Source organism: Triturus cristatus, chromosome 11, assembly GCF_964204655.1.
Source record: "Triturus cristatus chromosome 11, aTriCri1.1, whole genome shotgun sequence".
In the NCBI taxonomy this organism is placed as follows: Eukaryota; Metazoa; Chordata; class Amphibia; order Caudata; family Salamandridae; genus Triturus; species Triturus cristatus.
This window is the reverse complement of record NC_140594.1, coordinates 940526715-940538800: the sequence shown is the minus strand read 5'-3', so window position 1 is coordinate 940538800 and position 12086 is coordinate 940526715. Positions and strand designations below refer to the sequence as shown.

Below are 12086 nucleotides of genomic sequence, written 5' to 3'. Positions count from 1 at the left end.
GGTTCCAACCTCTCCCCACATTCCCCTATTGTGTGGCTGAGGTGCCATGCCGTTGATGGCTCATGTACATGGCTAGCCCAGGTTGCCACAGTAAGTTATGCTGTCGGGTCTGGTGGGTGAGCATGTTGTTTGGCATATTGAATGTGAGTCTGTGACGTGTGCTTGCTCAGAGTTGTGAGTTGCATGATTGTGGAGTTGAGAGGTGTGGTGTGTTCATTTGGTACTTGACTACGAGCAGTGCATTTCCATGGGTGCCATCCTGTTAGCGCTGGTTGATGATGGACTGTCGGTAGAAGTAGGAATCATGCACACTGCCTGGGTAGTTGGCGACGACGTTTGTGGCGATTCCACTGTTGCCTGCACATTGATGGAATGCGTGTGCTTTCTGTTGCCGTAATTGTGTGCAGTGTCAGCAGGGGGCACAAGTAGGACATGTGTGCAGTAAATTGCCCCCTAACACGTGCGGGAAGCCAGCTATGGCATAGACTCCTCGCTTGGTCTCCAGCTGTTCCTGCGCAGTGTGGGGGCAGTATAGGTACTGGGGTACCAAGCTGATGATGGCATCCAAGATAGTTGTGATGAACTTTGATAGGGCTAGCTGTGAGACTCCTCCGACTCTGGCGGTTGTTGGTTGGAAGGTCCCTGAGACCAACATGTGCAGCACAGCCAGGAGCTTTGTCTGTGGAGGCATGTTGGTTGTCCGCTGTGTTGGTACCGTCAGCCTGTGGGCAATGGTGGTCAGGATGCGTAGGATGGTTGTCCTTTTGAGCCTGTAGTGGGCAATGACATTCTCTGGTGTTGGGTCTGTGAGGTTGGTGCATCTTCTGAAGGTCTGCTGTCTTGGTCTGTGCTGCCTCTGTGGTGGTCCGGGGGGGGGGGGGGGGGGGGTGTTGAGGCCCTGTTGGGGCTCCGAGCTGCATGATCAGTGGCTCCATGGCATCTGTTGGTCTTCAGGTGTGGCTGTGGGCTGTGCTCCCTTGTCTGGTGCCGGTTGTCGTCCGACTTTGCACCAGGTCAGAGCAGGTGTTAATTTCCTGCAGCTAACACACCTTATCGCATGTTTTGTGATCTTATCGCCGATCTGGCTGGTCATTGAGAATGTTGAGGTGTGGTGTCGTCGCGGCTTTTTGCTCGGGAACACCTAATCTGCATCTCATTTGAGGATGCTATCGCTGGAAAACTGGTGATAACGGCTGTTTGCACCAGCTTGTGAATGGGGAGGTAAATTTATCGTGACTTTGGCTGCGATAACGTGCCGATAACTCGGCGATAGGTCCTTGAGAATATGCCCCTTAGTTGGGTATTTCTCTATTAAAGGAGACTGTGGATAAACTTACCTGATGAGAGAGAAAGCAATGATCCAAAACAGTCTTCAATCTAGAATAATTCTAAGCAAAATAAATCCTCAATACACAAGAGCTCAATTTGGGGAAAAATGTGAAGAGGGAGACCACGAAGTATATTGTTTGTGAATTTTGCATATCTTTAATATATTAACAAGATGTATCTGATTGGGACAAATAAACTAGACCTTTCTTCTTTGGCATACAGTTTTGTACAATGCAAATTGCAAAAGGCTGTCATGGTTGCTACCTTAAAATACTGCTTGACAAAAAGTACAGAAATAATACAAAGCCTTATGTACATGCGGATTTAAAATAGCAAATGGTGATTGTCTCACAATCCAGATATTTATGTTTGTATTTTTCTATTTTTTTTCTCATTTCTCATTTTCTTTGTATTTATACCTTGTATTAAAAACAGAAGACACGTTTGACACTAGATTGATATTATAGAAAATATTTGTCGTACAATCACAGTACAAAAATCTCATTTGTTTTTACAAATAACTTCCTTCACAAACCCTAAAAAGGTCTCTTTATACATGCTTGATCTGTTACAAATTCCTTTGGATAAAAACATTGCAAAATAAAGAATGTTTGGTTGCCTATAAACTCTTGTAGGACATATCTAAATCTCTTTGGCAATTTTGTATGATTCCCCCTCTCTCCTACCTGCCAACTAAGTGGCAATGTTGATCACGTTAAGAGAATTTAGCCCCTAAAAAGAACCTCCATCACCCCCCCACGACCCCAACCAGTGCCATTCTTAAGTGCTTAAGAAAACGGGGGGCCCAATCTCCTCTTGTCCCAGTATGATCTAAGGCAGCCATGTGAACACTGATCAATGGGGGAGCTATGTGATATTATCTAGATCTCTTCTAGTCTACAAATAAATAGTTGCAAAAAATGGTGTCTTTAAAATGATAGCATCACCTGTAAATTACCAAGCCAATAATTACTTTGGTTTAGTTACATCCACATTTTTGTGTCTGGCATCTCCACTTGGGTTAGTTGTAGTGCAGATAGGAACATCATCGTTTTTCGATATTAACTTATCTCAAATTGTATTCTCTTTAGCCAAACACTGTAAGGTAATGTTTTTTTCACAGCATCACATGCAGAAACAGGGGGACAGCACAGGAGTGCTTTTGGTTGCTGACACCAAGATTAGTGCGGGACAATAGGTGCACATGCGCAGATTCAGTGAGTGATACCAGGTGATACATTTTCATGGGTTTTAAAAGGTTTTCCGTGCTTATGTATACCAGTGGAAGGTTCAGAGCAGCGAGAGACAATGTCTTCTTGGTGCAAGCAAGGTGAGACCCAGGTAACCCAATTGATTGAGTCACTAGATTACTAGATTGTCTTCCATTCATCACTGCGAGGATTGTGAATGGACACATTGCCCTCAATTTTAACAAAAAACACAAGGAGGCTACTTCGAGTTAGGCACTTGTACCACCCACTCCGTTAAAGTGTGTAGGGCCACTGTTCAAACCAAATCGGGCAGATCGGGCATTTGCCAAACTATAAATAAGGCCCTAAGGCCATCATGTAAACAACTATTTTTCGTCCGCATAAGGCAATTCGGAGCCTTTGTGACAAAAAAATGGCATTTTTAAATATCCAAAACCCAAATTGCAATTTGGTAACATGTTATTGAATCACAAATTGGGTTTACGAATAAATACAGAATCATTATTTGAAAGGGGCATGTAAAGGGCGCCCCTTCCAAATACCAATTTCTTAAGTTATGCATTCATGTTTTACGACCGAACTCCGGTCGCAAAACATTGATATTTTACCTCCAAGGCAAAGGAGCTGGTAACCATTCGCAAACAACGTAGGGACCCCCAGGGGACCTCTTCCAATTTGTGAATGTGTCAAAAACCATTTTGTAGGAGCAGGCATAGGTCTCTCGATTTTGTTTTTTTAAATATTAGTACATGAGGCCCTATGGTCCTGCTAAGGCAGAATGAGAGCATTACTGCTGAAGCAGTTCGATGTATTTGTCCCAACCCCACCTGACTTTCAACCCACAAACTGAAGTCAGGCAGCAGACAGTAGAGCTGCAAACATTATGGAAAGCTGGGCGACGCCTTCTCTGCTTCTGTCAGTTTGTGCAAGTAATAGCGCGTTATAGAGATTATACGTCGGACGCTCTTCCAGAAGAATAAAGGTACTCCACCCCAGACACTACTGCAGCAAGCTACAAAAAATAACATAGCTATTACCCCTCAGAAGTGTGTCAAGTTGAAAAAATACATATTGGATTTTATTGTCAGGGCTGGTAAAAGGATGAAAGGATTGGGAGAAGCGGTCAATTGGTAGTGCAGTGCCACAGATACACTGAAGAACTGTGCTTTGCAAAATCATTAACTGTATGTCTGCTACCGGGTTCTCTTTTTATAAGAGAAGTAGACTGGATTTTGAGACCTCAAACGTAGCCTTTCTATGTTACTTCTTTTCCTTCAGCCGCACTTAAAAATGAATTCAGCTAGGGGTACTTGGGATCCCTCAAAGGCATTGGGATATGGGCTTTGGTCCTTTGTTCTGGGCTGCTGGTGGCCCTGCTTAGCTTTCTTTGTTTTGAAGGGGGGTGCAAATAAGGAAGAATCCACAACTAATAGAAAATACTGGCGAGAAGGTGCAGTAGTCCTGAAATCAGTTGCATTTAAACAATGATCAAACGTCTCCGTTAGTCTTGGGAAACTTCCGACAAAATGGCCGACTTGTTTTTATTCCAATGATACTGGATATTTAAGTGCTTTTACGAGGAACAGTTGCTTTTGATCAAAGTGATGTGCTTATTAAACTAAACTATTTCTTATCTGGCGTTGATATTTCAAACCTCTGAGTGGACTGACAGCAGGACCTGAGAAGTGTAAAGCCACTAGGATAAAAGGGAATAGTATGTTCTCCTTACAAAGGGCGAAAGCGTATATCCAATTATCTAATTTTTATAATTCTAATATAACAGTTATTTCTTTTCAAGTTCAACGTGGGTCATGCACATGAAAAGGCAGCAAACAACTTTGTAGATTTCGATCTGGTGGTCGCGGCACTTGGATAACAAAAGGAACAGCGAGCTCTTGTTTCCTTGAACCAAGAACGGTGTGAACGCGGGGCTTGGATTAGCATCTATCAGTGGAATGTGGAGCTTCTTCCAGACTTTCTGAAGGTTGGGATGCAACTCTGCGTTGTCCAGTGGGATGGATGTTGAAGTAACATCTGCAGTCTCCATGTGCAAAGGGAAAAAGCCAACCACGCCATCCCGGGATTTAAAATATATCCAGTGGTGCCTTTCCTGCGAGATACAAGCAATCGCAATGGTGCTGCAAGTAAAAATAAAATGAACAACTCTCTGAAGCACGGCATAGCAGTGCAACGTAGGCCTTTTCAACCATTTATAAAAAGCTGGTACCCAAGGATGAAGACACAACTCAACATGGCCAGTTTTGGTTTGAAATTTTGCACAACCATGGCTTCTACTGTGACTCCATGCCAAAAATCCAACATATGCAGGGTATCCCTGGAACTGCTTCTTGTCTATCTGCGTGAAACGGGTGGTTTTTCACCATGTATTGATAGTCTTACCATAACATAAAAATGATAGAAATGAAAGCACACCACACGCTGCTATACAAGTTAGTATCCGCTTCACTGGGCCTATACAGCTTGCAACACAATGGCTAGTTTGAGGAATGTTTGAGAATGATCTTGCGCTTTTGGTCATTTTTTGTGTTTTAATAAAACGGGGACCTTTGGGAATTGTTTGGCTTTGTGTGCAAAGACCCCGCTTCCTCCCCTTCTGCCTTGCTGATCATGAATAGACCACTGGAAAAGTCTAAGGAACCCATTACCCTTGATGTCATATTTACAATTACATGTGGGATTAACTGGTTGTTGGCATGTTGCATCCCTTTTATAAGTGATCTGATTGGCAAGATCCCAGTGAAGGCCGCTCACTTTGACACATTACGGGACAAGCAACTTTTTCATTAGCAGAGCTACTGCAAATGTAGTCAAAGTCTAGAATTAGCATCTTTGATGTCCATTCTGCATTGGGTTTGCAAATCCTTTATGTAAAGTATGTTTTAGGACATCAATCATTGCTGGCACTAGAAACTCCAGCTATTATCTTCCCCAAGCTATGATTTTTAAAGGGGCCATGTGAGGACACATGAACAACTTCACCTCATCAGCAATCACCAACAATAGAAGTTCCAAAATGTTCTTTTCTTTGATGATGTCTGGTTGGGTTGTAAAATCTATTGTGACATCATTCACTATATTGCACTTGCACATTGAAGAGGAAAAATGTGTTCAACAGCCTAACATTCCACCATCCCCCTGAACCAGGTCGGTCTGTGTCAATACAATAGCGTACAAAGGCGTGACAGTAGATGCAAGCTTGAGAATCTATGATTGGCTCTGTGCTAGACAAACCGCAAGATTGGACCAAACATTTTACATAGAAAATTCTTAACAGTCACCGGTTAGCACCAAAATAAGAGGATATTAATTACAGAAAAAAGAAAGAACATTCCCTCAAAGGTCAACATGATATTACATCCCTGGAGTAATCTAGACTACACATATTCTGATTTCTTGGAGTGCTTGCTATTAGCTGCTTGCCACCATTCATTGTCTAGCTTAGTAACCCATAGGGCTAAACACCAAATTACTTGCAAAGGTCGTATAATCAACCAAAATACCTTTGTTTGTTACTTTTATGAATCCTAAATGACAAATGTTTCACCACAACTTCACTGTTTGACAGTAAAAGTAGGTCTATGGTTGATAATATATTAAACCCTCTTTTTTGGTTTGACAGGAACTGCATGGATATATCACTGTCCCAATTGCTACAAGAGACTGGAGTGTTGGTGTCCTTCAAGCCATAGCATATCTATACACACATATAATATTATATATATTTAGATATTTGAAAAATAAACATTTCTTCTGTAAAATATATAAAGCATTTTTAGAAATAGAGTCTGTCTCCAGATTAAAACATGCGGTGCAAAAATGGTGCAAAACTGATTTTGAGCTGTTTGGTCTCTTAAAGGGGTGAAAGTGGGATTGTACTTCACTAAGAGAAAGATAAGAAAATGCTCCTTCATTTAGGTCCAATAAGCTTGCAATAATGCGTGCAAGCTCTTTTACGTTCCGTGGCACTGAACCACTCCCACACCAAGGGCTACAGTGTGATATAAGTTACTTGTCCTTCAGAATCAATCCGACCATTGACCTGCTTGAAGAATCTCAGGAACCCTCAGGAGTCAGGACACAAACCTGATGGCCAATTTCTTCAGTCAATGGGTGTATGTTCTTCTTTAACACCAAAGCCCCTAAAAGAGTGTAAAACACCATTGATGCAAGGTGGTTTCAAGCTATACTGTGGTTTCGCTCTTCCATAAACCAGTCTTCATGCCAGTGCTGCTGTCTACACTGGTAAGGTTCATGTCATACTTGCTTCCTTTCAAGACACCATTTTGATTGGCCATGTTGACTGGGTAGGAGCGTCGCTTGCCGTCACGCTCCATGCTGTTGGCCTGTCTCAGGTTGTCCCTGCTAGCACTCCGCCCTGACGACCTATCTATGTCCTGCGCCTGCTGCGGGTGCTGGCCACTGGTATCACTACCTTCGGAGTGCGTCAGTGTTCCGTCAGGATCCCGGCTGGTTCCCCCAGTGCTGCCATTGTTCAAGGGACTGTTGCGGCTGCTCTGGTAGCTTTCTGAATGGCTGTTGTGGAGGCTACCACTCTCGCTGGAGGGAAGGTCTGATGAAGGACCTCTCAGCACCTTCAACCTGTGGTGCTTCCCCTCTCTGTACTGTTTAGTTCTGCTTTTGTGGTTCCTGCGGGCATGCAAATTGTTTGTGTATCTGCTGGGAATGGTAGAACTTTTATTATTTACTGGCTGTGGTTCTTCAAAGCATGCAGACTTCCGTGGACAGTTTTCAGCTTGGTTCTGCACTATTTGGAGATTGGTCAGTTTGCAGTGCCCCGGATTTGAGTGGCTGCTGCTGCAGGGGGAAGAAGAGGACTTAACCGAGGTGGCTACTTCAGGGCTGCAACCAATGAAAACCTGTGAGGTGTCATCCACGATAATGCCTGGGTGCACATAACCTTGCATTGGCGATGCATGCTTGTAGCTGGGACAGCAAGTTGACATCACGTCAGGGCGCCGGGCACAGTGGTGAATGAAAACGAAGAGCCCCAAAGCCACTGCCACCACCCCATAGAGACAACTGAACATGACACTGTAGTACCACGATTGTGACACAGCCAGTGCCCCAAAGACCCAAAGGGCAATATAGAGGCAATGAACGATCAGCAGGGCCCAGAACTGCACCTTCAGAGTGTGTACACCATCCATATCCAGATTCTGTGAGATGGGGCTCACTGAAATTGAACCGGAGTCAGACAAGGGGTTGCTGCCACCACCACTCAGTCGTGTTGGAAGTTCTGTTTGATCCACTGGATCTTTCTGCTCAGCCGGCCGGCGTCTGAGGGCAATCACTGTGCACAAGAAGTAGATCCAGGTGACGAGAAGAATCACTGCCGCTGGAGCATAGAAAGCAGCGAGGCTTGGCTGCCACACCAAACAGCTGTGGAAAGAAGATAGAATATACGTGAGGAATTTGTCACATCTGCCTGATCTCATCACAGCTCTTCTAACATAGCTCAGAATGACTGGAAGGCCAAGCACATCCTCATGAGGTACTATCCACATCTAGAGAACCATTATCAAGGGGACCACAAATACAGCAACAATATTAACTATTGAAGTTGAGCATTTGCAAATTACCAAGTTTGCACCGCAGACTGCTACATCAATAATTCACTGTTGCAAAACGGGTGCAGCTCCATTTTTCTCAATTGAACTCCCATCTTTCTATGTTCTAACTGGTGTCATTTTCTCTCTCAGTCGAGGTGATGTTATTGACCTCTCGCGGCATTACAGTATTTGAAACTGTGGCCACAGGTTACACACTCAGGCCTTTGCAGGGGGATCCAATCCTTTGTATTTGCAACCAAAAGTGAATTATTAACGTGGGCCAGATGTGCGTACAGACTGGTCAGCACAAGCAGTCACACACTGAGCACTGACGTTTTGCAACCAGTCGTTAATTAGGTCATGTTGCAAAATCTCTAATCACAGGAGATCACAGAAGCAGCTGGCTCTCGAATACTAACTAGGCTGTTTGCTATCCCCTGTAACTGGCTACAAACACAGTGATGGTGGCCTGCAAGGAACAGAAGAACACTCCTTCCTGTGTTCACTTCACAAATGGACAACTTTAATTGTTTTTATAAAATAAAAATATAATAGTTTCCTGTTTTGGAAGACTTTTAGGGAGCAGGCATGGAACAACTGCCTCCTTCCTCTGAGATCACCAATCACAGGGGCATATATACAAGTCCCTATTTCCACACAAACGTCACTTTTAGCAATGTGCCTGAGGGCGATATGGGCTTCACCTTATTTACAAGGCAGCCTTAAGCCACTTAACGTGGATTAAAGCTACCTTGTAAATAAGGCCCCCTTTCATGCTATATTTGCATGAAAGGGGCGGGCCATGGGTGTTGCAGTGGGAGTTCCACCGCAAAACCCATTGATTTTGATGCTGCCCCATATTTACAAGGGCAGCGTTATTATGGAACAATTCAAAAAAGAGACCAGGGAAAACCTGGTCTTAAACAGGTGCAACAAGGAGAAAGGTTTCATTTCTCCTTGTGTTTGCTATTTCTATGTGTGCTGCATTGTGCAGCACACATAGAAACAGCAAAAGGCCATTAATTGTTGATGTGCAGGTAGGTGACCCTTCCTGAACATAAAAAAAATCAATTAAAAATAATTACGTTTTGCAACTTCTATGTGTACTGCATTAAGCAGCACACAAGAAGTTTCAAAAAGCCATTTCAGATTGTTTATGTGCAGGAAGAGACACCTTCCTGCACATAAACAATCTTCCCCTGCAACGCAGGCACACTTGCACTCTGGTGCAAGGGTGTCTGCGTTGGTGCTAGGAGGCTAAAATTAGCGCCAGGGCAGGGGGAAACACAGGGCTGCACCGTATCCTTCTAAATATGGTGCAGCCCTGCATTTTGGAAGTGGCGGAGTGCGGCGTTAAACCAAGGTGGCTAACCCCGCGCTCCACCACTTCCTAGTAAATATGCCACATAGTTCTCAAAGGTGAAGCTGTCCAGTGAAACCTCAGGCCCTTTGGAAACCTGTTATCACTGCCTTTAAGGAGTCAATAGCATTCCAGTGTTTCGCGATTAAAATTTGGTTGTAAACCATTGATACATCTCATTGTGAATCACAAATAAGAGGGGATACCCCTTTCAAACCACCCCGCCCTCCAATTTATGGTTCACAAAGAGTCGTTAAACCCATTTTGCGATTCGGTAAGACTTTACTGATTCATAAAATAGGCTTAGTACATGGCGATGTCAGAAGCATCACTTCAGTGGTGCAGGTGGTTCAGTGGCACCGATGGATGCAGAGGGGTAGGCAGCCCCTCTAGGTCCTGCACCAGCTGCAATATACATACCAGACTGCCAGCTCAGACTTTTTCTGAGGGCTGGGGCCTAGCTTTGTATTTGTTCTAAGAGGGTTATGAGGTGATGACAACTGGAGAGATACAGCGGACAAAAGAGAGACAGAAGGGGAGCAACTTAAAGGGTGCAGAGATTTAGGTAGTGAAGAAAATAGGAGAGTTTAGAGATACAAGAGAAAATGGAAAAGAACAGAGTAGATGGAGAGGGTAAAAAAAAGTGGAGGTGGTGTGAAATATTGGAGAAAAAAGGGAAGAGAACGGAGAAAAACGTACCTGAAAACCGGGTCTCTTCTCTGCCGTCCCTCCGTCATCTGTCCAGCAAGAACAGGGAAGCAGGATGCACCCACCTCCCTGGCTCTCCTGAGCCAATCACAAAGCTGCAATGCAGCGTTGCGATTGGTCTGAATGCCATGGATCAGCGCTCAGCCAGGGAAAGGGTGCCTGGGCATGTTCTTAAAGCAGGCTGTAATGCAGCCTGCATTGAGAACAGGGAAAGTGACATGAATGTTTGTTTGGCCTTAGAGGGCCGCCCAAACATTCATGCGTAGTTTGGGAGTCCAAACCACTCCTCCCCTGCTCTGTAAGCAGAGCCGCCCCGCCCAGCCCACAAAGCTGCGGCAGCAGGGAAACAGAAAATGATAATAACAACAAATTATTATCATTTTATGTTTTCTTTATTTCACAGCTGCATGCGGTGAGGCAACGGTCCTCCAGCTTAGAGGAGGAGCCGCCACTGGTTGCATTGGGGTCCATGGCTTCCTTGCTACACCACTTTAGGAATACAGATCAGATCAGAAGAGGTGGGGCTAGGGTCCAGATGGAAGTGTAGTTAAGAGTGGGTGATCGTCAGAGAGAGTTCAACAGCCAGGAAGAGGTAGAAGAAGGGCTATGTCGTGGGATGTTCAGTGTTCCTTAAAACCTGGAGGTATAAATCAGTCTTTTTACATTCGTTTTTGATACACAGTAAAAGTGTATTTGTGAAAAGCCCTGGAACGTGACTGTGAGCGGTTTGCTTGTACTGAACACAATTTAAATTGAAGCTACTCAGTGTGCTGAAGAACTGAGGGTGTCAATTTGGTGCTCCTGAGGAGAATTTTGGGGACTGACGTAATCCACCACAGTTCGAGCTTCTTGACTCCACCATTATAAATACCCTAGTATCTCTACACCTTCCTGTTCTCTGCTCTCCACAGGTGGACAGGCATCTCAAACTGCTATCCATGCATCAAGTTGTGTGAGTTGGTAATTCAGACTTCATCCTCATACATTATTTGGCCTTCCTGCCAATCTGTGTTCTGAACACACACAACGTACACAGTCCCAACGGACATGCCCACCTCCACATTACTTATGCACCACCTGAAAGTGACATGAAATCAGTTATTGAAATAATTTTGTAGTTTTGATTCTATGCATGCCCTCATCTCCTATTTTTGTACTTGCTCTATCCACTCTTTTTGTTGCAGCATGAGCGGCAGTTTCAGTTTCAAACGCTTTTTCATTTACTGAGCAGGTTTTTGGCAATAGTTTTGTGTGCTTATTTAAATCAAGCATTGGCAACGAATTGGTTTTGCATATGTGATGAATAAAGTACTGTTTTCTAAAAATCATCGTCTGAGAGAAGGAAAGAGCGCCCTACCAAATAACACAGGAGTGGGGAGGATGTGGCGCAGCGGCCAGAGCTGCTGACTCGAGCGTTGAGGATCCCGGTCGACAGCAACAACATCCTGGGATTCTATGCAAATCACTTAATTTCCCCGGTGATAAATAGTTAGGGAAATATGCTGGGAGGGTGAAAAGAGGCAACAATTTGTGAAAAAATAGTTCCACCAAAGCGGATGTTAACAGCATTTCAGTGATGGGAAACTGATAAGAGAAGCAGATAAGGAACAAGCATTGGTAAATGCAGGAAAATATGCTGCAGCCAATAGAAATGGAGGAAAAGTAAGTAGCACATACAGGAACCAATGAGAAGCCAGGAAAGAGGAGGCAGAACCGAAGTCCCTTTTAAATTTATGTTAAAAACAATCGACTTCTCAAGCACAGCGCAAGCGCTGTGCAGACGAAACCTAAAAATCTTTAGTGAAAATTTCCCCATTAACCTGTGTCCTCGATTTTTCCAAATTAATGTCATTCTCAGGATGTCAAATCCTGGTGAATGCCTTTCAA

At 44.1% G+C, this 12086-nt stretch overlaps 1 protein-coding gene across 1 annotated transcript in view; it reads right to left on the bottom strand.

Annotated features, from left to right (window-relative positions):
• Positions 1–5811: 5811 nt before the first annotated feature.
• The window catches only part of ADGRA2 (adhesion G protein-coupled receptor A2), a 511074-nt gene continuing 504799 nt past the window's right edge, over positions 5812–12086 (bottom strand). The window contains exon 19 of the mRNA XM_085634945.1: positions 5812–7961. Within this exon, the coding sequence (XP_085491071.1) occupies positions 6743–7961 (1219 nt within the window). The 3' untranslated portion in view covers positions 5812–6742. The remainder of the gene's footprint in view (positions 7962–12086) is intronic.